This window comes from Lactuca saligna, chromosome 3, assembly GCF_052625555.1.
Source record: "Lactuca saligna cultivar CGN05327 chromosome 3, ASM5262555v1, whole genome shotgun sequence".
NCBI classification, from domain to species: domain Eukaryota; kingdom Viridiplantae; phylum Streptophyta; class Magnoliopsida; order Asterales; family Asteraceae; genus Lactuca; species Lactuca saligna.
Window position 1 is genome coordinate 71,496,559 of NC_136419.1, and position 25,875 is coordinate 71,522,433.

At 40.3% G+C, this 25,875-nt stretch overlaps 1 protein-coding gene and 1 non-coding gene across 2 annotated transcripts; one reads left to right on the forward strand and one right to left on the reverse strand.

Moving 5' to 3' along the window:
• Window positions 1-6,514: 6,514 nt before the first annotated feature.
• On the reverse strand, window positions 6,515-6,621 carry LOC145037960 (small nucleolar RNA R71). The gene has a single exon (XR_013679068.1). It is a non-coding gene; the product is annotated as a small nucleolar RNA R71 (small nucleolar RNA).
• Window positions 6,622-7,571: 950 nt separating this feature from the next.
• Window positions 7,572-8,171, forward strand: LOC145035685 (uncharacterized). The gene has a single exon (XM_078984194.1). It carries the CDS (start codon window positions 7,572-7,574, stop codon window positions 8,169-8,171), a length of 600 nt encoding a protein of 199 aa, XP_078840320.1.
• The last annotated feature ends 17,704 nt before the right edge of the window (window positions 8,172-25,875 follow it).

Below are 25,875 nucleotides of genomic sequence, written 5' to 3' on the forward strand. Positions count from 1 at the left end.
TGAGTTATTAGAAATGATAGTGTAAATACCTGCATGGTTGGGTTTGACTTTCCCATCCTTCACCTCCTGCTGGTACTTTGGGCAGTTCCGCTTCCAATGAGCTTTTTCATGGCAATAGAAGCATTCAGCCTCTTTTGGGTCAGAAGAAGGAGTAATGAAACCTTTCTTGGTTCCACTTGAAGAAGAGCCATCAAGGGTCCGAGCCTTGGTACCCTTCGAAGATCTCTTTCTCTTCCTCCCTCGACTTTGCCCGATTGCCAAGACCGGAGTTGAGTCTGGAGTAGGAGTGATAGCAACCGACTTCCCCTTAAGACCTGTTTCTGCGGTCTTGAGAAGTCCCTGAAGTTTGCTGAGGGTGACCTCTTCCTTGTTCATGTGATATGTCATGCGGAATTGATCATAGCACGATGGTAAGGAGTGCAAAATGATATCTATTGCAAGCTCCTCAGGGAAGTTCACATTGAGCTTCAGCAAACGATCCACATACCTTTGCATTTTCTGCATGTGGCTCGTGACGGACTCTCCGTCCTTCATCATGGTTGTTATCATGGAGCAGATGACTTCGTACCTCTCTTGTCGTGCACTTTGATGGTATCTTTCCATCAAATCTTGGTGCATTTCATAAGGGTAGAAATCTTCATAAGACTTTTGGAGTTCAGCTGTCATGGTGGCCAACATGATGCAAGCCACCTTGGTTGCATCTCTTTCATGAGTATGAAATTCAGCGATCTCCTGTGGAGTTGCAGTGGACTCATCAATTTCCTTAAGCTCCTTGTCAAGGACATATTCTTTGTCCTCGTAGCGGGTAATCATCCTGATGTTTCTGATCCATTTATTGAAGTTGGATCCATCAAAGGTGACTTTCCCACACAAACTCATAAGAGTAAAGGAGTCATTAGGATTCGAGCCAGTAGCATTATTTGAAGACATCTGAAAGAGAAGAACAAGTTTAGTTTAGATTTAACAGAGTCCTTAATAAAACACCCAAATGTAATATTAAGGCTAGGATCCAATCACAATATAATATAACTTAGAAGAGATATGTCGTAATCTAAGCTATACCATATTTGAAAGGTAGGTGAATGACGATTCACCAATTTCCACCATGAAAACCGAAATATTAGATATTTAGTTTTATTGGTTTTAGAAATTCCTAGATTCTTTGAGATCCAATGAACTTTTCAAAGGCATGTTTCAATCTCGAGAGTGCCCTCCAAGTTTTGTGACTGGGATGCCGAGGATCACAAAACGAGGTGTGAAGTAACCATGCAAATCACTTGGTACCCTTAAAGTTTATCACTCAATCGATGTGTCGGTAAACCACACACGCTCCACCGATACTATAATAAACCTTAAGTCACCCTTTACCTACCTTGTTAAGTCCAAGTTAGTGTGCCGGTTAACCACACACGCTCCACCAACGACTTAGACAAAGTGTAAAGTGTAATTTCATGGATTAGCACCTTATTCACATTTTCCTAAAGTAACTAAGATTGGGAATTTAATAAACATTTAGTTACTTTATTATATTCATCATACTTTGAATGAGAATTTATAAGTCCTTGTCTTACCCGTTTGGCTAACGACCCTCCACCAGTCAAGCAAGCGGTGGGTGAGAATAGATACCCATTAAGTCACCATTTTATAGGCAACAACCTTATACCCACCTTATAGACCGGCTTCGTGAATGAGGCATAATAGCGGTAAGACAACTTTATTCTTATACATATATATATATATAATTATTAAATCACCATAATATAAGTATAAGGGTTGAATTTTAACTTTTAAAATTCTAGGGGTTGGAACTTAAAGTTTTAACTTAACTTTACTTGTTCCAAAACTTGAGGGCAAGTTTTGTAACTTTCAAAACTTTTCATTTCTTGTAACTTATGAGTTTAATAGAGTAATAAAATGAAGACTCTTCATTTTTCTAACTCTTGTATTTGTTTTAATGGTTTTAACTCAAGTGTGACTCTTGGTTTTCCATAACTTAAGGATAAGTTATGGACTCCATTAAAACACATTATGATCAAGAATTAATCTACCAAATAGGTTACAAATAATTCCTATGATCATCTAAAACATCATAAGAACAAGAACATGAATATGAACACAATCAAAAATTACATTTAAAACTTTGTAATTTTGATAACTAGTTGTTGTAAATGAATTAGCAAAGACATTACACCACCAAAAACAAGTTTTCAATTACCAAAACAGTTTAGGGTAATGTTTCTAATTCATTTCCAGCAACTGAATCGAAATTCTGCACTCAGTCGACCCTACTCGCCGAGTGCATGAACTCACTCGCCGAGTTGGTTGAAGATACTCATGAACTCGACGAGTCCCCCCTGTAGACTCGACGAGTCCATTCGCAGACAGCAAGATTTCCGATTCTGTTTTCAACTTTTAAGCACAAATAAGAGCAAACAAGCCTAGGCTCTGATACCACTGATGGGTTTTGAGCATTCTAACACTTCCTAAGTGTACATGCAACCCTAATAACCTTGGATCTATGTTTGTCTAATTATCATGCAAAGTTGAATTCCAAGGTTATATTCCTATCTAGCATACATGGGAAACAATTTTAACATAAAGTATAGATAGAATAACTTACCTTGTTGTTGTTTGTGTTCCTTGAAACCTTGTGAGCCTAGCACCCCAAGTGTGATGCCTCAAATGCTTCACACAACACCAAATGCTCTTGGAAGAACTTATGAGAGAACACACACTTCTCAAAATCGGCCAAGCCCTCTTGTTTCTTAGTGTGTAGCCGATTTTAGGTGGAGAACATGTTACTTATATAGTGTTGACACATCTAGGGTTAAACCCTAATGTGTCATGACTCTTCATTTCCATGACCCATGGGTTTGTAACTCCCATGGAGCATCCATGGAGCATCCTATGGGTGGAACCCAACTTGATAGTCCATGGAGCCTTTTAGCCCACTATACAAGATATGGATGATTTACATAATCAAACCATATATTTAATTAGTTATCTTTTGATCACTTAATTAATTCTAAATTAATTCTTGATCAAACTAATCAAATAATATTATTAATATATTAGAACTTATAATATACTAATAATCTCCAAGTGTTATTTCTCTCATTTAGTCTATCCAATTGCATGGTGTCATGCAACCCAAATGGACCATGCCGGGTCGGGTCAAGTACATACCAGAAATAGTTATGGACTTAGACACCTTATCCAACAGTAGGTGCTTTATCTTTTTGTACGATGGGCATAATTCTGTGTACGCAGCACGTACAAAATAGGGACTCAGTACACTGCGCGTACTAGGGTTGTACCCAAACCGCACACACTCAGACAGGGTTAGCCTTGTTTTGGGCTTGTAAGCCCTTTGGTCCTCAATCAATCATTGGGCCTGGTCATGTTTTGAGTTAGTGGGCCAATTTATCTGTGTTGGGGCTTGGTTGCTATGGTTAGACTTTATTGGGGCATGAGGCCTATTAATTATTTTGGACATGGACTTTGGGCCCATTAGCAAAGGCAGGCTTTTGGGCCATTACGAAAGGACATGGGGCTTGGGTCCTTTAATTGGATTATGTTCAACCCTAATCTTGGGTTAATGGTATTATTGTTCCACACAGGTGGTCATGGACTGTTAGGAGAGAAGGTTTCGGATTCAACAAATAGAGGTGAGTCTCCTCACCATACCAATGGGTCGAAGGCACCAAGGCAAACCCATTTTATGATATGTGGTATGCTAGTTGGTTATATGCTATATGGTATGCTAGTTGTTGTTGTGATATTTTCATGAAAGAGTATGGGGATGACCATGACACTAGGTTGTAAGACCATGTGGGTGTTCCTATGCATTACAGGTAAAGACCATGGGGTGCCCATAGGAGTTGGTTGTAAGACCATGTGGGGGTTCCCATGGCGTTCCAAGTAAAACCATGGGTGTGCCGATGTTACATAGGTGTAAGACCATTTGGGGGTGACCATGGCATTCTGGAGTAAGACCCTAGAGGATGTCCAGGGCATCCTTATATGTTTGTATGCAATGGCTTATGTGATTGATCTGGATTATATGATTATATGGTTTATGTGGGGTATGCTCTCGGGAACTCACTAAGCATTAGCTTACAGTTTGTTGATTTGTTTCAGGTACTTCAGAGCCTAAGGGAAAGGGCAAGGTTTGATGGCGTGTGATATTTGCATAATTAGCCATATGTTTAGCATATATTATTATTCATTTTTAGCTAACTATATGCATAATATGGACAAAAGGTACTTAATGATGCTTAAATTATGTTTTCATTCCAAGAGACAGCTTTGGAGCAAAAAGGAGTAAGGAGGAGCAATTAGAGACCAAAGGATGAAGAAAATGGAAGTATCACACATCTACTCGGCGATTCCACACATCAAATCGGCGAGTTCGTAAGAATGTTCCCGAAGAAAAGTCAAAAATCCTTGCCGTACACGGATTCCATGCATCTACTCTGTGAGTCCACGACCTACTCGCCGAGTAGCCCCTGTTTTGTGATAACTATAAATATGGAGTCTTAATCCGAATTAAACACTTTTCTGGCTTCATTAGAGATAGAGCTACGATTGGAGAAACCCTTGAAGACCTAAAGAACCCTAATCTTTGATATTTTGAAGTTTGGAAGCGGATTAGGTTATACTTTCCACTTAATCTAGGATTGCATTATGTTTAGTTTAATCAAATTCGTTTTTGAGCCTGCTTTTCTTGTAATCATGAGCTAAAAATCGGATGGTTTCTGTTTAGGAAGAACCAAATTACTCCTATGGTTTAATTGATACTTTTGTTGATTGTTTATTGGTGATTTCATTAAATTAAGTTTGTTAAAGAACCTTATGCATTGATTACAACTATTTTCTGTTAATTGGAAGACAATTAAGTTGCATGAACATCTCTTAGTTGTTAACCTCATATATGACTAGGAATAATGAACATGAAACTAGAGTTAATAAGAGAATAGGTAAATTAATGTGTGAGCTTGTTTGACAAACGAACAAACAAGAGGTTAATTGAATCACCCACTTGATTAACCAACTACAAATCTTATTTAATCCAAATAACTGAACTAGGGAATTAATTAGTTTAAACAATTGGCCACTGCGTGAATTAATTAATTATCTAAGGGTTAGTATTAGTGAATATGAACCTAACCACTATAGTTGGTAACCAATAACAATTAATATATCACATTACTATAAAAATAACCATACCAATGAATTGGTTGGACCTAAACAGAAGCTCTTTATCAAAATTTGGAGAATTTTTACTTGTTAGTTTTTAGTTAAATCTCGTGTTAGGTGTTTTGTTTAAGTTTCTAGTCTTCTAAAACTAGAGAAAAACCTTTGCTTTTATTATTTTCTTAGTTAAAATTAGTTATTAGTTTAATTTCCGTTCCCTTAGTTTGACACTCTATTTTTCATCTATACCACTAAAAGACAGGTTCACTGCCTTTGTGTGCTAAATTTACAACTTAAAAGTAGGATTAAAACCAGTGCATTTTACACACATCAAGTTTTTGGCGTTGTTTCCGGGGAACGGTTCAAAAAATTAATCTAATTCCTAATTTTATCGATCCTTTGTGTGAGTTTTATGGCACAAAATTAATTTATTTCAGTCCAATAGTCAGTAGTTTAGGTTTTAGAATCCATTAAAGTTTCTTTCTTTAGCTTTGGTTTTTTTAAATAACAAGCTACTTGCTGAGTGCATTCGCACCTACTCGGCGAGTAGCCTGCTGTTTTACATTTATTTTTTTCTGTTTAGTTAAGTTGCATTTTTTTTTGTTCTTTTTACGTGTTTATCTTGTTTTATTTCAGGACTTTCATGACTAGAGGATCAAACACTCCGCTGGTACCCCCGTTTGAACACCCGGAAACCGCATTGAGAAAGAACAGAGGCAAGGATGTGGAGAGCTCAAATACACCTAAGAAGTTACCTTTGTCTAACTTGAAGACTATTTTTGGAAATAAAAAGAGTAGCCAATCAGGAGCATCTAGCGCATCTTTAGCAAGCGAAGACCCGATCAAGGAAGACACTGAGTACGACACGAAGGAGGAAGAAGAACCTACATATGGGCATGACTCCGATTCCGGTGACGAGTTAGCTCTTACCATGGCTAACATTGATGAAATTCCCATGGGAGAGTGGAAGAAGAGGATCCGCGATGATACCGGCCCAGGACTTGTGCAACCCGCAATTCCCGCAATTCCCGCTACTTTCGAGCTAAAGGGCCACATACTCGCTCAACTAAAGAAAATTCCTTTCTAAGGAAAAGACCACAAAGATGCTTACAAGCACTTGGATGAAGTCAATGATGTAGCTGATTACTTCAATTTTCCAAATGTGCCTCGCGAGACCCAGCTACTTCGTATGCTCCCAGTTACATTCAAAGGTGCTGCAAAAGACTTGCTCAAGTTACTCCCTCCCGGGTCAGTCACCACATGGGCCAAGATGAAAGAACAATATATTGATCACTTTTTCCCACCATCCAAAATAGCCAAGTTGAAGAAGGCCATTGCTAGCTTTGAACAACAAGCTGGAGAGTCACTATGTGAAGCTTGGGAGAGGTACAAGATCCCGCTAAGGAATTATCCGCACCATGACCTTAATAGCCAACAAGAAGTCTCCATCTTCTATGATGGAGTCAATATCACAACCAGGCAGTTACTTGACTCGCAAGGCCCGCTCACAAAGAAGCCAGCCCCGGTGATCAAGGAATTGATTGAAGAATTCTCTAAGCATTCTAGAGAATACCATAATCCAAGAGATGATGTTACTAGGGGAGCCGTATATGCAGCTACTGAAGACTTGTCAGCGGTCATGGCTATGCTAAAAACAATGGATACGAGGATGGATAAAATGGATCAAACGATCCATGATATTCGGGTGGGTTGTGACAATTGCAATGGGCCTCATCTTACTAGAAAATGCGATTTGGATGAAAATGGCAACAAAAAGGTGCAAGTTTGTTACTCAAGTGGGGACTGTTATGATGAAGACTGGCGCAAACCGAAGAAGGAGTGGCTCCCTTATGACGAGTACAATAAGGCTAAGGAGGAGAAGTACAAGAAAAAGGGAAGGGGTTTTTACCAAAGGAGGAGCCAACACAGGAAAGAAAACCAAGTTTGGAAGAGATGCTCACCAAATTTGTAGCTGCTTCAGAAAAGAGAGACAATGATCATGATGCTGCAATCCAAGAAACAAAAACCATACTTAGAAATCAGCAAGCATCTATCCACAAGATTGAAACGCAGCTTGGGTAACTTGCTCAACAAATTAACCAAAGATCACCCGATGAACTCCCTAGTAAAACCAAAAACAACCCACGAGGTGCGCACATAAACATAGTCACAACAAGAAGTGGGAAGATAATCACTCCTCTAGCGCCCATTCAGAATGAAGCACCCAAAGATTTGCACCAGGAGGACGCAGAAAAACGGGACCAAAACAAAATTCTGCATGACAGAGATACTACTCGTCGAGTCCAGAATATGGACTCGACGATCCATTGCAAAATTCAAAGGAAAACGTTTATGAAAAGCCCTTTCAGCCTCCAATGTCCTACCCAGCCCGAGTTAAGAGGGAAAAGCAAGAAGAGGAGTACCAGAAGTTTTTGAATCACATCAAAGCTCTACAAATCAACATACCCTTCATTGAATCAGTCGCTCAAATGCAAAAATATGAAAAGTTCCTCAAAGAGCTTCTCACAAATAGAAGGAAGATGGATGAGGTGAAAGAAGTGATTCTTAATGAAAACTGCTCAGCTGCCATGTTAAACAAACTGCCAAAGAAGAAACGTGACCCGGGAAGCTTGACTTTGCCTTGCCAATTTGGCAACTTAGCCACCATCCAAGCATTGGCTGATTCGGGAGCAAGTGTGAACCTCATGCCCTACTCATTCTTTAAGAAATTAGATCTCCCGGAACCAAGGCCAATTCGCATGGCAATCCACTTGGCAAACAAGACTGTCACATTTCCAAGAGGAATATGTGAGGACTTGTTGCTTAATGTGGACAAGTTTGTATTTCCTGCAGATTTCATAATTCTAGACATGGAGGCGGATCCTCAATTCCCGATCATCCTTGGAAGACCCTTCCTCAACACAACAAGTGCTATAGTGGACATCAGAGACTCGAAGCTTATGTTACGGGTATGAGAAGATTCAGTCGCCTTCGGGGTTGATCAAGCTATGAAGCATGCGAGGAATAGTGATGACATGGTGTTCTCGATAGATATGTTTGATGAGTTGATGGAAGAGTGTGATACTGAAGATTCCAACAAGTCCACTATCTTTGATGAAGAATTCCATGCTGAAAAAGACCTAATGGAGATCGAGAGGCTCCTGGAAGAAGCGAAATATGAAGAACTAATCAAACAGTCTGATACAGCTACTTGGCGAGTAGGGCCGATCTACTCGCCGAGTTCATGGGCAGAGAGGGTGGAAGTCGTCAATTCAGCTTCACACTCACCGAGTAGCTTTCCTGTACTCGGCGAGTCCAACATGCAGACCCAAAAACTACGCTAAAAACGTTACTAGATCACTTGGAGTATGCTTTTCTTGATGATGGCTATCAAAAGCCAGTTATAATAGCCTCTGACCTCTCCGAATTTGAAAAAGAAGCACTAGTTCAAGTGTTAAAGAAGCGAAAACGAGCCATAGCATGGAGCATTACTGACATCAAGGGAATAAGTACCTCCTATTGTTCACACAAGATTAACCTGGAAGAAGGAGCCAAGTCGGTTGTACAACACCAGAGAAGATTAAACCCAAACATGCAAGAAGTGGTCAAGAAGGAAGTAGTCAAGCTTTTAGATGCAGGGATCATTTACTCTATTTCCGACAGTCCGTGGGTTAGCCCGGTCCAAGTGGTGCCCAAGAAAGGAGGAATGACGGTCATAACCAATAAGAAGAATGAACTTATTCCAACACGAATGGTAACTGGTTGGAGAGTATGCATCGATTATCGAAAGCTAAACGATGCCATTCGTAAAGACCATTTTCCCTTGCCTTTTATTGATCAAATGCTAGAACGATTATCGGGCCATAGTTTCTATTATTTCTTGGATAGATTTTCGGGTTATTTCCAAATACCCATAGACCCCATGGACCAAGAAAAGACCACTTTCACTTGCCCAAGTGGGACTTTCGCTTACCGACGCATGGCCTTTGGGTTATGCAATGCACCCGCGACATTTCAACGGTGCATGACAGCCATATTCCACGACATGGTGGAAAATTTTATGGAAGTCTTTATGGATGATTTTTCTGTTTTTGGATCTTCCTTCCATGATTGTCTCACTAACCTTGATTTTATGCTTGCTAGGTGAGAAAAGACCAACTTAGTTCTTAATTGGGAGAAATGTCACTTTATGGTCAAGGAGGGTATTGTTCTAGGCTATAAGGTTTCCAAATTGGGAATTGTAGTGGATCGCGCAAAGATTGACACCATTGCCAAATTACCTCCACCAACTAATGTAAAGGGCATTAGAAGTTTTCTTGGACACGCGGGTTTTTACCGGCGTTTCATAAAAGCTTTTTCTAAATAACTAGACCTCTAACACAATTTCTTTTAAAAGATGCACCATTTCATTTTACTAAAGAATGTTTAGAGGCTTTTGAAATCTTGAAAGATAAATTGACTAATGGCCCAATCATTATTGCCCCAAATTGGGAGTTCCCATTTGAAATTATGTGTGATGCTAGTGATTTTGCTTTAGGAGCTGTCCTTGGTCAAACGGTTGATAAGCACTTTCGACCCATTTATTATGCAAGCAAAACTCTAAATCCGGCCCAAGAGAGTTACACCACCACTGAAAAAGAATTATTAGTTGTGGTGTATGCCTTTGATAAATTCCGCCCTTATTTAGTTTTATCTAAAACAACTGTTTTCACTGACCACTCTGCTATCAAGTATTTGTTTGCCAAGCAGGATGCCAAGCCGAGACTGATCTGATGGGTTCTACTTCTTCAAGAGTTTGACACTGAGATACGCGAAAAGAAGGGAATGGAGAACGTAGCAGCCGACCACTTATCAAGGCTTGAAAACCCGCAATTGCAAGAAGATAGACTTAGAGATGACTTCCCGGACTAATACATTATGGTGACCACCGGAGAAGAGCCATGGTTCGCGGGTAGCAAATACATCCCAAAAGATCTTACCTGCCAACAAAAGAAGAAATTCTTTTCAGAAATAAAATACTACTTTTGGGATGAGCCTTATCTTTTCCGAAGTTGCGCGGATGGACTCATACGAAGATGTGTGTTCGGGAATGAAAGTCGACAAAATCTTGGAGCATTGTCATAGTGGGCCCACTGGTGGACATCATGGAGCACACTACACAGCTAAGAAGGTCTTTGATATTGGGTTTTATTGGCCCACAATTTTCAAGGATGCAGTCCAATTTGTCAAAGAATGTGATGCATGTCAAAGAGCGGGAAACATTTCATCCCGAAATGAAATGCCACAACAAAGTATTCAAGTGTGCGAGGTGTTTGATGTTTGGGGGATAGATTTCATGGGACCATTTCCCGTGTCAAAAGGCAACAAATACATATTAGTGGCGGTGGATTATATATCCAAATGGGCGGAGGCACAAGCATTACCCACTAATGATGTTCGGGTGGTGTGCAATTTTTGAAGAAGTTGTTTTCAAGATTTGGAGTCCCAAAAGCCCTTATAAGTGACCGAGGCACTCATTTTGCCAATGATCAGCTAGAAAAGGTGTTAAGGAAATATGGGGTAACTCATAAACTCTCTATGTCTTATCATCCACAAACAACTGGGATAACCGAAGTGACCAATGGAGCCTTAAAGAGAATCTTGGAAAGATCGGTGGGGGGCAACCGGAAAGAATGGTTGGACAAGCTAGATGATGCACTTTGGGCCTTGCGAACAGCTTTCAAAACACCTATTGGTACTACACCATATAGGCTAGTTTATGGAAAGCAATGTCATTTACTGGTAGAAATCGAGCATAAAGCTGTTTGGGCTTTAAAAATGTGTAACTTCAACATCGCGGAGCTCAAGAACAACTGGTTGATCCAAATGAATGCTCTTGAGAAACTTAGACATGATGCTTATACTAGTTCTTTAATCTATAAGGAGAAAACCAAAAGTTGGCATGATAAGAGGATCAAGAATAATAAGGAGTTTCATGAAGGGCAAAAGGTGTTGCTTTTTAATTCAAGACTAAAAATTTTTCCAGGCAAACTCAAGTCAAGATGGGATGGTCCTTTTCTAGTCAAGAAAGTGTTTCCACATGGTGCTATTGAGTTAATATCAAAAGATGTACCATTTTCAAGGTAAATGGACATAGAGTGAAAAGATATGAAGAAGGAGTCCCAAGGAATGAAGACATAGAAGAAGGGTTGTTGCTGGAGGGAATGGCAGAAATGTAACATGGTAGGAGTCCAGCTAATGACTCTTTCAAAAGAAGCGCTTCCGGGAGGCAACCCGCGTTTAGATTTTGCATTTATTTACCCTTTATTTTCTTTTTAATTTCTTAGGTACTCTTTTATTTTCATTCTTCCTTTGAAAATATGTTTTCAATGATTGCTTGAGGGCAAGAAATGCCTAGAGTGTGGGGTGGTGTGTTAAAAAATCAAAAAAAGAAGTTTTTTTCAATCTGCAAGACTTACTCGCCAAGTTCATACGCATACTCGGCGAGTACATCTTAAAAAACCCAGAAACTCACGAATACATGGTCCTACTCGGCGAGTAGGACTTTTCTACTCGACGAGTAGAAAACTTACACAGGTAGTTTATAATCTGTAAATAAAGGTTTTCACTCATTCTAAACATTACCCTCATACTCGTCGTGCACATCTACTCTCAAGCCATTTCTACCATTTTTTGTTGAATCTACATCTTTGAAGAAAAAAGGTATGATTTTTACCCTCAATACTTGTTAAAGGTTAAAGCTTTATCGAATCTTATCCCTTATTTCACCCGAAACTCAGATTTGGGGTTTCCTAAATTCTTAGGGTTTTGAATTCAGTATGAATTAGGGGGTTTTAGGCAAAAATTTTGTTGGATTTGTGTTTTATAGACTTAGTACAACAAACCCCAGTGAAGAATTTGATGTTTTTACGGACCTATAATGGTTCGATGATAATCAGGTCCCGAAGTTCTTCCTACTCGCCGAGTAGTTCTTGAACTCGGTGAGTAGGTGTTTTGACAGACCTGTATTATTGAAATTTAATTGTTGGGTGTTGTTTGTTTGTGCTTTCTTAATGTTATTTTGCAGGAACCATGTCCAGGAGAGGCCAAACTTCACGTGTGGAAAGCCAAGGAGACATCCCGTGGCATTCTTTTTGCCAAATCACCTCTAAATCTTCACAAACACGCGCTAAAAATAGGATGGAAGCATTGAAGCAGAAGGAGATCCACCTTCCTAATGCCATAAACTGGGACTGGTTGGGAAAAGTCAGGTTGGAGGAGGAATTAACACCATCCTTGATAAAGGCTTGTGATGTGGGAGATTCCACCATCATTTGTGATGGATGGCTACAATTGTTCAAAATTCAATAACCGGTTTATGTGGAATTGTGTTGGCAATTCTTTTGCTACCATTTCATTCTGATGTGGTAGTGAGTATTACAATCCCAATATTATTTCCATTTCACTCGGTGGGGAGCTGCGACAATGTAGCATGACTGAGCTTTCGTAGAGGCTTGGCATTTATGACCAAAGTGCCATGCTAAATGAAGACTTTGAGAGCTTTTTGGAGCAGTGCCACAAAGACCTTCCCGGAGAGGTTGTTGCTTCCACTTGGTGGAATACTATTGCCAACCAAGTGTTCATTCCATCTTCCGCTCAAGTGGGCCATATCCGTTCACCAGTTCACAGTCTTATTCACCGCATTATTGCCAGCACAATCAACATGCAGAAAGACAATGATAAAGTCCCGACACTTGATATCTTCTATCTTTGGAGCATTATCACTCCCAATGTTTTCTGCAACCTTCCTTACTGCTTGGCTAAATATCTCGCGGACGCGGCAATCAAAGACAAAGTGACCTCCAAAATCAATGGATGGATGTTCGTTACTAGACTTGCAAGATCATACAGGATTTTGGATTTGTAGGAAGCAAGGGCATTGACCATCATTTCTCCCCCTCCTTTCAACACTACTTTATACAGGAGGGCGCGAATTATGGAAAAATTTGGATATTCATATGCCATTCCACATGAGGACGAGGCGGTGATTCCCGAGGAGCCGGGGCGGCGGGTGAGGTAAAGGAGCGAAAGGGTCCGAGAAGATTCACCGGTTATTCTGGTGGAGGATGAGAATGACAGGTGGAATCAAGTTGAGTACCGTCGATACTTGGACGATATTGGTAGAGGCGTAAATTACAACAATCAATCATTTGAATACCTCTTCCAACAAATGAATATCGCCCTGAGACTCGGACCCAGTTATCCTTATATTATGAATTGGGAGGAGAGGATGCACAGGAACAATGAAGAATGAGGAAGTGGTGCTGGGGGAGCTAATATGGACGAGGAGGATTGAGATTTGGTTGTTTTGTGATTTTTATTTGTTTTTCTTGTGTTTGTTTTGAAACATTGTTGAACTTAGATGATCGTTTTTTTTAGGATTTTTGTTTTGGTTGCTTTCACTCGTGGTTGCATTTTTTTTTCAGGTTTGAAGGTTAGGATGCATTTAGAGTCTTAAGGGTCAAGATACAAGTGAGGAATGTTTTGAAAGAGAGTGCGACGTTTTTCTATTAAAGGTCGAGTCCGTTAGAGTCGGGAGTGATTGAGTGTGTTATTGCTGAGAAATTTAGAAGAAAAGTCACTGGATTACCCCTATGTAGCACCTCAGTCGAAGAGCGAACAAACAGAAATTTTTTCTCAACCCAGCACCTACTCGCCGAGTGCACATAGCCTACTCGGCGAGTACATGGTAAATACGCGATATTACTGCGAGTTGGCAACATACTCGCCGAGTACACGATATACTCACCGATTTCAAATAGATTTTCGGACCCCGAGAGTTGTTTTGGGCATATTAATGGCAGTGTTGTTCACCTTTTTCATGAAGATTGACTTCTGAAGGTTTCTAGAAGCTTTATCCTATATAATTGAAAGTCTACCACACGTGACATGACACCCAAGACATGGATGAGTTGTTCTCATGTCTAAAGTCATTCAAGAATGGAGCTTAAATTGAAGAAAACCACCTTCGCACCTGCTATCCCAGGGGAGTTTGTTCCAATTCCCTCTATATTTCATATTTTTTTTATTTTCATGCATAACATGCAATGGGGACATTGCATAAATTAAGTGTGGGGGTGGGGATTTGGTTACATCTTAGTAAATTTAGAATCATAATATCCTAATTTAGGTTTATTTTGAAAATGTTTGCATGCCAAATACACTTAGGATTTAATTTAGACAAAATTTGGTAAAAAGTAATTAGGATTCCATGTTAGAATTGTGTGAATGATTACATGAAAACCCAAATGTTTAGTTGAGCCTATATACGTTCTAGTGCATTTGTGGCTTCCTTATTCCAGTGAAATCATGGGACAAAAACACGACCTCGCCTAGTTTGAAGGATGCAATATGTTTAGCATCGTGTACCAGAAATGTATCCAGGAAAATTATTATCTTTAGCCAATAAAGGTTGAAGTTGAGCGCCCCTGCTTAAGCATGTAGGGTTTTGAGTGAAGAAAAAAATTGAGTACATGTAAAAAAAAAAAGAGAGAGAAAATTACAAGAAAAGTTTGAGGAATTTTTGGAGCATCAAAGTTAAATATAAAAGATCAAAAATCCGAAGAGGAAAATTCAAAAGTTGAAGATACCAAAAATCGAATAACAAGGTGGTGAATTCAAGGAAATTAAAGATAAAATGTCAAAGAAATGAAGAATTCAAAAAGGGCTCCATAGTGGTATCCAGAAGTTGTAATTTTTTCTAGATTATGTATGCTTGGGTTGCTCAACCAAAAATACCTTGAGGTTAAGAGGTTTTATGGGGATGGATTCGGAGGGATGCCTAAAATGAGCATTGTTCGGAAAAAGTGGGCGAATGTTTATGAGGATTGTGAGTATTTGGAGTATGGGGGTTATTAGGAAAATTTTAGACAAAATGCATGCGTTGCGGTCTTGGCATAATGGTTGGGTTCGATTGGAGTTGTCCTATGTGATTCTAATGTGCTAAAATTCAGTTTTGCTTGGGGGCAAGCAAAAGTCAAGTGTGGGGTATTTTGATATTTGCATAATTAGCCATATGTTTAGCATATATTTTTATTCATTTTTAGCTAATTATATGCATAATATGGACAAAAGGTACTTAATGATGCTTAAATTATGTTTTCAGTCCAAGAGACAGCTTTGGAGCAAAAAGGAGTAAGGAGGAGAAATTAGAGACCAAAGGATGAAGAAAAAGGAAGTATCACACATCTAACTCAGCGAGTTCGTAAGAATGTTCCCGAAGAAAAGTCAAAAACCCTTGCCGTACACGGATTCCATGCATCTACTCGGCGAGTCCATGCATCAACTTGGCGAGTTCGTAAGAATGTTCCCGAAGAAAAGTCAAAAATCCTTGTCGTACACGGATTCCATGCATCTACTCGGCGAGTCCATGATCTACACGCCGAGTAGCCCGTGTTTTGTGATAACTAGAAATATGGAGTCTTAATCCGAATTAAAGACTTTTCTGGCTTCCTTGGAGATAGAGCTACAATTGGAGAAACCCTTGAAGACCTGAAGAACCCTAATCTTTGATCTTTTGAAGTTTGGAAGCGAATTAGGTTATATTTTCCACTTAATCTAGGATTGCATTATGTTTAGTTTAATCAAATTCGTTTTTGAGCCTTCTTTTCTTGTAATCATGAGCTAAAACTCGGATGGTTTCTATTTAGGAAGAACCAAATTACTCCTATGGTTTAATTGATACTTTTGTTGATTGTTTATTGGTGATTTCATTAAATTAAGTTTGTTAAAGAACCTTATGCATTGATTAAAACTATTTTCTGTTAATTGGAAGACAATTAAGCTGCATGAACATCTCTTAGTTGTTAACCTCATATGTTTATGTGACTACTTTCTCATATGACTAGGAATAATGAACATGAAACTAGAGTTAATATGAGAATAGGTAAATTAATGTGTGAGCTTGTTGAGAAACCAACAAACAAGAGGTTAATTGAATCACCCACTTGATTAACCAACTACAAATCTTATTTAATCCAAATAATTGAACTAGGGAATTAATTAGTTTAAACAATTGGCCACTGCGTGAATTAATTAATTATCTAAGGGTTAGTATTAGTGAATATGAACCTAAACATTTTAGTTGGTAACCAATATTAATTAATATCTCACATTACTATAAAAATAACCATAGTAGTGAATTGGTTGGACCTAAACAGAAGCTCTTTATCAAAATTTGGTGAATTTTTACTTTTTAGTTTTTAGTTAAATCCCATGTTAGGTGTTTTGTTTAAGTTTCTAGTCTTGTAAAACTAGAGAAAAACCTTTGCTTTTATTATTTGCTTAGTTAAAATTAGTTATTAGTTTAATTTCCGTTCCCTAGGTTCGACACTCTACTTATTAATCTATACCACTAAAAGACAGGTTCACAGCCTTTGTGTGCTAAATTTACAACTTAAAAGTAGGATTAAAACCAGTGCATTTTACACACATGTGCGTGGCATGCACTCTCTGGCATTTTATGTGGGGACAGTCTGATATTTGAAATAAAATGTTGATGTTATGGATTTTGAAAACACTTGTCACTGATATTTCATATTTTATGGGAATGTTTTATTAATTAAAAATGAAAATTTTATTTGGAAATTTAGGTCGTTACAAGTTGGTATCAAAGCCTTGGTTTGAGGGATTAGACACACTCTCGAGTGTATCGGGACTCAAACTAAGGAAATGGTAAAAATGGTTTTCAAAAAAATAAAAGTTAGAACTTCTTAAACTGGAAAAAGGGAGAGTGTAATGCACGTGATCGGTCAAGCCCAAGTAAGTAGTTCCCCAATATGTTAGCCATTCTATACTAATATTTTGATTATGATAATCATATGAATCTTTCTATGTGTATGCTTTCGAAATTGTATACGGTTAGGGTATTATAGACTCAGAGTACCTTATTTCCTGTTCCTTGTCTGTTTGTGGTCTTAGGGTAGAGTCTACTATTCAAAAGTCTATTTGATCCTGTTATGGTATGATGGGATTGAGTAAATCTTAGGATAGCCTAGGATTTGAGTTATGCGGTAGTCTGCGAAATCTTTTTTACTTTGGGATGAATGATGGTTATCAAGTAGAGCCTTAGGGAAAGTACAGGTAAGTGTGGAATGTAGTATTAGGCCTGTATTACTGAAAGCACAGGACCTGGACCTGAACTAATGTTAGATCTGAAAAATCTAAGGAGAACCGGTGTGGAAGGATTCCCTTTTTGTACATCCTGAACATTATGTCTTATGATATTTCAGTGCAGTATGGTGGTGACATGACACGGAGTAGGGGGATCAGGATCAGGATCAGGATCAGGGTTTGGGTCAGGTTATGCTACTGATCCCATTGATAAGAGGCTATGGGAGCTTATCGCAGCCGAGGTTACAAGAGGAATACTAGATGCTATCCCAGTGATGTTTGGTACAGTCAAGGAAGGGATGATGGAGATCATGGAGGAGCGGCTCAAGTCTTTCCGAGCAAAAATTATTGTAGGCCAGGTCGGGGCCCGAGCTCCCTCAGTGCAGGAGTTCAAGGCATGCGGAGCGCCTGAGTTCTTTGGGGTCCGGGACCCTATTGGTAGCCGACGCTGGGTAGCCGACATGGAGAATGCCCAGCGCACGAGCTCTTTCCCCGAAGCGGAAAATGTGCGGTTTACTTCGTGTATATTGAGGGATCGAGCCAGGGATTGGTGGTAGGTAGTGACCCATCAGGTGGGGTCAGCCGGAGTCAGTGAGATGTCTTGGGAGGATTTTTTTAGGTGTTTTGAGTTTGATTTTGCACCATCCATCGAGGTGCAGCAGATTGTGAGGGAGTTCTACGAGTTACAGCAGACCATTGAGACTGTGGCAGAGATCACCGCCAAGTTTCGGGAACGAGCACTATTGATCTCGTAGTATGTTGCAGATGTGGACATGAGGAAGACTAGGTATCATTCCATACTGAGGGATGATATCCACGAGTTTGTGCACTTCTCAGGGTGGAAACCCTAAATGAGATGGTGCAGAAGGCCCGGGAATGGGAGATGGATTTGGAGTTCTGCACCAAGTGGAAACCAGAGCAGACACGAACAATTGTGGGTCAGACTAAAAAGCCTAGGACCTCTAATTCTTCCATTAGGGGAAAGCAGGGTTGTGGCCGGTGTTCCAAGTGCGATAAGATAGAAAATAGGGCTTGGCGAGCAGCGGGCTCGGGATGTTACACATGCGGACAACAGGGACATATGAGAAGGGATTGCCCCAAGAATGGCTTGATTTATTTCCACTGCAACTAGACCGGCCATAAAAGGGACGACTGTACGAGTTTGCAGGGAGGAGGAGGAGTAGTGGCGGCGCGTGCGCCCGCCACCATGAGGATCACTGATGGTCGCCTTGCCAAGGCGGAGGCTCCTGCGGTGAAGACTGCGCATTTCAGCTGACCATGGAGGAGGCTTGAGCTGTACCAGACGTCATGGCTAATATGTAATCTATTTTCTTGATTGATATTATTTGATTATGCTTATATGTATATGTATGCATGCACTTGTATAGGGACCTTTTTGTTCAACGGTATGTCAGCTCATGTTCTTTTAGATTCGGGAGCTACCCGATCGTTCGTATCTCTTACGCTTAGCAAGAAGTTTCGGGATGCTCTGGGGACTTTGGATTCCCTGTTGGAGGTTGAGATCGCTGATGACCTTACCGTGAGTGATGCGAGGGTATTTCGGTCGTGTCCTAAATTTGTTTAGGGAGAGGTTCCGATTTGATCTAGTTTCGATACTGTTACGATGGTTGAATGTGATTGTTGGGATGGACTGTTTGGGGGCCAATGGGGCCATGATAGATTGCGAGCGTCAGCAAGTGAGAGTTCGAACCCCAAGTGGGTGAGAACTATTTATTCATGTAGAGAGGGCCTCACATGGGCCAACCCTCTATTCAATTGCAAGGGCTAGGAGACTTCTTCATCAGGGTTGTTTAGGATTTTTGGTGTATATTGTGGATACAAGGGTTGAGACCATGATAGATTTGGGCAGTGTGTCAGTCATACGAAATTATTGGGATGTCTTTCCCGAGGAGTTGCCTGTAGTGCCTCTAGAGATGCAAGTAGATTTTCACATTGATTTGGTACCGGGTGCCGTTCTAATAGCTAAGGCACCGTACCGGCTAGCTCCCCTTGAGATGCAAGAGCTATCTATGCAGCTTCAGGAGCTACTAGACAGAGGGTTCATTCATCCGAGTAGTTCCCCGTGGGGTGCACTGATCTTGTTTGTGAAAAAGAAGGACGAGTCACACATGATGTGTATTGATTATCAGGATCTAAATAAGTTAAGGGTGAAAAATCGTTATCCGCTCCCAAGGTTCGATGATTTGTTCGATCAGCTACAGGGTGTATCTTGGTTTTACATGATTGATCTTCGGTCGGGGTACCATCAGATGAGGATTCGGGATGAGGATATACCAAAGACGACTTTCAGGACACGGTACAGGCACTATGTATTTGTGGTGATCTCATTCGGATTCACCAATGCCTCAGCAACATTCATGGATCTCATGAACAGGCTGTGTAGGCTGATGTTGGATCGGTCAGCGATCATTTTTATTGATGATATATTGGTTTATTCTAAGACTAAGGAGCAGCACGAGCATCATCTGAGGGAGGTATTGGAGACACTGAGGACGGAAAGGCGTTATGCCAAGTTCACGAAGTGTGATTTCTAGTTACAAGAGGTGCAGTTTTTGGGGTACATCATTAACCACGAGGGTATTTTGGTTTATCCAGCCGAGATTGACGTAGTGATGTAGTGGGAAGTACCAAAGAATGCGTCTGAGATTCGTAGCTTCTTGGGTCTAGTGGGGTACTATTGGAGATTTATTTAGGATTTATCCAAGATGGCAGTGCCCTTGACCCACCTGACCAAGAAGAATGTGACATTTCGGTGGGGCCCGGATCAGGAGTTGGCTTTCAATACCTTGAGAAAGAGGTTATGTGAGGCCCCAATTTAGTGCTACCCGACGGGATGGATGATTTAGTGGCGTATTGAGATGCGTCTATCACAGGGTTAGCTGTTTTCCGGATGCAAAGGGGACACATGATCGCGTATGCATCGAGGCAGTTGAAGCCTCACAAGACAAACTATCCCACTCACGAATTATAATTGGGGGTTGTGGTGGTTGCCCTTAAAACTTGGAGGCATTACTTGTATGGAGTTCAGTGCACCATATTTACTGACCACAAAAAGTTTGAAGTATTTGATGGACTAGCAGAACCTGAACATGCAGTAGAGGAGCTAGTTAGATGTACTGAAGGATTTGTTGGATTAGGTGTCTAAGTTCATAACTATTTCTGGAATGTACTTGACCCGGTTAGCATGGTCCATATGGATTGCATGGCATTGCAACATTTGGATAGACTAAATGAGAGAAATGACACTTAAAGTTTATTAATATATTATAAGTTCTAATATATTAATAATATTATTTAATTAGTATTGATCAAAGAATTAAATTGGAATTAATTAAGTGATCAAAAAGAGACTAATTAAATATATGGGGTAGATTGTGTAAATCATCCATTCTTGTATAGTGGGCTAATGAACCTTGGTTTATATGAATTGGGCTAAACCCATAAGGTGCTCCATGGATAGTCCATGGAGGTTATAAGCCCATGGATCATGGAATATGAAAAGCCATGCACATTAGGGTTTACATGGAGTAACCCTACTTGTGGCACACTATATAAGAAACTCCAAGGCAAGCAAAACCAGACACTAGGAAGAGAAATAAAGGGCTAGCCGATTTTGAGTGATAAGTGAACTTCTCTCAAGGTTATTCCAAGTGTTGTGGTGTTGTGTGAGACAAGAAAGGTATGTTTTCTTAAGGATCTCAAGGCATCCAAGCAACAAGAAACGTATGTTTTCTTACTAGCTTTCATGATTCAAGTTCCCCTTGCTATGCTAGATAGGTTAAGAACCTTGGAAATCAAATTTGCATGTATCTTAGTAAAACATAGATCCAAGGTTTATAGGGTTGCATGTACATCTTAGGAGTGTTAGAATGCTAAAAAAACCTTAAGGATTATGATTGCAAGATCTTATACCACCTTGGAAAGGCCAATGTGGTGGCTGATGCTTTGAGCCGCAAGGCGGCAAGTGCTCCGATTAGGGATGCCTGTTTGAGGATGACAATGATCTCTCCATTGTTGGATATGATCAAGGAGGCTTAGTTGGAGGGTTTGAAGAAAGACAACTGGAAAGTAGAGCAGTTTCGAGGTCAGTTTCCCTTATTTGTTCGGGATAGTCGAGGTCTTATGACACGGTGTGGCGGGGTGTGGGTACCGGTAAATGGGGGTATGAGATAGAAGATCCTAGAGGAGGCACACAAATCTAAGTTCTCTATTCACCCGAGGGCCACAAAGATGTATATGGATTTGATGTTGACTTACTGGTGGCCCTACATTAAGCGGGAGATTGCGTGGTTCGTGGAGCGATGCTTGACATGCAGGAAGGTCAAGGCAGAACATCAAAGGCCTCAACACAAGTTTCGGTCGCTACCCATTCCTATTTGGAAATAGGAAGAGACACCAAAATTACCAAGGACGGAGAGGGGTGTGGATGCCATATGGGTTATTGTGGATAGATTGATGAAGAGTGCCCACTTAATTCCGATCTCCGAGAGCATCTCCGCTGAGAAATTAATGGATAATTATGTGCGAGAGGTGGTGGTTAGGCATGGGGTGCCAGTGTCAGTGGTTTCTGATCGTGATTTCCGATTCACATCCAGAGTTTGGAGAAAGTTCCATGAGGAACTGGGCACACAGTTACACTTCAGCACTGCGTATCACGCCCATACGGACGGCCAGAGCGAGCGGATTATCCAGACGCTCAAGGATATGCTTCAGGTACTGTACTGGACTTTGGAGGGAGTTGGGATACATACCTCCCAGTAGCAGACTTTTCATAAAACAATAGTTGCCATGCTAGTATCGAACGACCCCCGTTTGAGATGTTGTATGGTCGGAAGTGCAGAACCCAAGTTTGTTGGGGTGAGGTTGGACACCGAGTCATGGGGAGCACTGAGGTGGTGCTCAGGACTACCGAGTGGATTCATCAGGTGTGAGGTCGGATGTGAGTCACACAAAACCTTCAGAAAAACTATGCTGACTGGCGCCGATCCGATCTTGAGTTTTAGATGGGGGACTATGTTTTACAGAAAGTTTCGCCATGGAAGGGGGTCATCTGGTTTCTGAAAAGGGGCAAGTTATTGCCCCAATATAGTGGTCCATTCAGGGTTTCTACCCAGGTGAGCAAGGTGGCTTACAGTTTGGATCTCTCGGATGAGCTTAGTCCAATTCACAACACCTTCCATGTGTCCTAGCTTCAGAAGTGTGTCACTGACGAGAGCGTAGTTATTTTGTTAGATGACATTCAGGTGGGTGAGAGACTGAACTACATTGAAAGACCCATTGCATTTTTGGATAGGAAGACTAAGGTTCTTCATAACAAGGAGGTGAAGATGGTGAAGGTGCAATGGCAGCACCGAAGAGGCTCCGAATGGACATGGGAGCCGGAGGATGAGATGCGACAGCATTACCCTGATATGTTTGCGTCTGCGGACTTCGAGGGCGAAGTCTAGTTCAAGTAGGGGAGATTTGTAACACTCCAAATCAGGTAAACCTTTTTAACCCTTTTAAATGAATTAATTAGCAAAAATGGTCCCTTTTGTATGTTGGCGTACCTAGAGGTACACTTAGCATACTATGGAGGAAGGATCGCAAAGGAGTATCACGTATGCGGGGCGTACATACAGGTACATGGGGCATACACGACAGAGGACCAAAACCCTAATTTTCGGACGTGGTACCTATTTAAGCATCCTTAAGTCGTTGGGACTAAACCGTAATCCGCTTCTTGAGCCTCATTTCGTCCCTTTACCTCAGTTTTCTATCGAGAGTGTGACTTTGGAGCATAAAAGTGTGTTGGTGGCTATTTTGAATCTTAATTAAGAATAAGAAGTTAGCGAGCAAGCTTAGATTGGCATTGTGTTCCAAGAACTTGCATCTAGATCACCTTGAAGAGCTTCTAGAGCTATAAAGTCTTTACTTTGGCATCTTATTCGTTAGATCTAGCTAGGGTTTTCTACATTGTCCATTTAGTTAGTTTTTGGACCTCCTCTTGAGAGTTAAGCAAATATAGAGACTAAAATGATTAGATCTGAGCTTTGTAAGCATGCTAGATGCACAAAGGTGCTAGATTGAAGAATATCTAGACTCCATGCATGCGTTTGAAGCTTTATATGAAGTCCTAATGTGAAGAATGAAGTTTTGAAGTCACATACAGCATGGAAGGGCATAAAGTTGCCAACTTTATGCCCTAGGACGTCTTAATGAGCTCAGATCTAATATTGGATGTTAGAACATCAAGTATTGAGCACTTAATGGAAGTAGGTGCTTAATTTGTTTGTACGTTGGGCGTAATTCAGTATACGCACTGCGTACAATTTAGGGACTTAGTACACTATGCGTAGCAAGGTGGTACGCAAGGCGTACACACTCATATGGGTTTGGGCTTATTTTGGGCTTGTAAGCCCTTTGGGGCTTAATCAGTCATTAAGCCTAGTCATGTTTTGAGATAGTGGGCCAATTTATCTGGTTTAGGGAATGGTTGCAACGGTTGGACTTTATTGGGCCATGAGGCCCATTAATGATTTTGGACATGGATTTTGGGCCCATTAACAAAGGAAGACTTTTGGGCCATTAGGAAAGGACTTGGGGCTTGCGTCCTTTAATTGGATTATGTTCAACCCTAACCTTCGGTTAATGGTATTATTGTTCCACACGGGTGGTCATGGACTGTTAGGAGAGCAGCTTTCGGATTCAACAAACAGAGGTGAGTCTCCTCACCATACCAATGGGTTGAAGGCACCAAGGTCGGCCCAATTTGCGATATGTGGTATGCTAGTTGGTTAAATGCTAGGTGGTTGGTTATATGATATGTGGTATGCTAGTTGTTGTTGTGATATTTTCATGAAAGATCATGGGGGTGCCCATGGTACTTGGTTGTAAGACCATGTGGGGGTGCCCATGGCATTCTAGGTAAAGACCATGGGGTGCCCATGACACTTGGTTGTAAGACCATGTGGGTGTGCCCATGGCATTCCAAGTAAGACCATGGGTGTGCCGATGGCACATAGGTGTGAGACCATGTGGGGGTGCCCACGGCATCCGAGAGTAAGACCCTGGAGGGTGTCCACGGCATCCTTATATGTTTATATGCAATGGCTTATGTGATTGATATGGATTATATGATTATGTTGTTTATGTGGGGTATGCTTTGGGGAACTCACTAGGCATTAGCTTACAGTTTGTTGATTTGTTTCAGGTACATCAGAGCCTAAGGGCAAGGGCCAGGTTTGATGGCGCGGCATGCACTCTCTAACCTTTTATATAGGGACACTCTGATATTTGAAATAAAATTTTGATGTTATGGATTTTGAAAATAGTGTCATGGATATTTCATATTTTATGGGATTGTTTTGATTAATTAAAAATGAAAATTTTATTTGGAAATTAGGGTCTTTACACAAGTTTTCGACTTTTTACCTTAAAAGAGTAGCTAAACTTAAGGATATTCTATATCTAAAGCTTCCCCCTTCAAGCTAGGCACCACCAACTTCAAGCTCTTCAAAAGAACACCAAGAAAACACTCTTCAAGCTCACCCACACTCAAATATTGGAGAGAAAGCATGAGACTAGGGTTTCTTGACATGGGAGACAGGTAAGGAGGCCATCCAAAGGGTATAAGGCCTTTAAATAGGGTGCAACACCCTAAATATTAGGGTTTTTTAATCAACCAATTCGTCGAGTTTTCCCTCACCAAATCGTCGAGATGGTCCAAAATATACGCGGCCCAAAAGTCTTCAACACGTCGAGTTGAGGCCATCAACTTGACGAGTTCCAAAGAGAATTTGACTTTTAAGGAATAAATTTCATACCTGGAATTCGGGATGTTACAAGCATGCTCTCATGAATGAGGCCTACTCTTAATTTAAATAACAATCTACAATCAAACATGTGAGGACACATTTTGTATGATTGTTATAAATATAGTAATCATATTACATATATAAATCTTTTGGTTTTACATATACTATTTATAAACTATTATAAGTATATGTCAGGTGTATTTTAAACAATTTAAAAATACATGATTTAAACATAGTATCTTTAATTAACTTCTAATTAATTAATTTAAATCAATAATCTATAATTTCTAATTACTTAGGCATATTTATCTTCATGGATTGATTATTCAATTTTAACAGATTAAAGCAATATTCAAATTTAAAGATAAACCCTAAATTTTGAAATTATAGGCTAAATCCCGAAATAACCTAATTCTAATAAGGACACGTCGCATCCGCCAATAACAAGTTTATTTTTGATTTTTTTCACTTTTTCAAGTAGTTCTCATAATAATAACCATATGTGTTTACATGCACCCTAGATCTAGGTTTACTATTATGGCAACCTACTTTTGAAACTACGAATTTAAACTATCAAGAGAAATATGATTACAAAACCTTAAAAGTATTATCGTATATACTTGCGGTTCCTTTGAAGATCTCGTATTTGTTAGAAGCACATGGAACGATCTAGCACCCAAAGTAGGAATGACTCTAAAGGCCCACACCCAAA

Coding starts and splice junctions, on each gene's coding strand:
- LOC145035685 (XM_078984194.1), top strand. CDS start 7,572: ATGTCCTACCCAGCCCGAGTTAAGAGGGAAAAGCAAGAAGAGGAGTAC.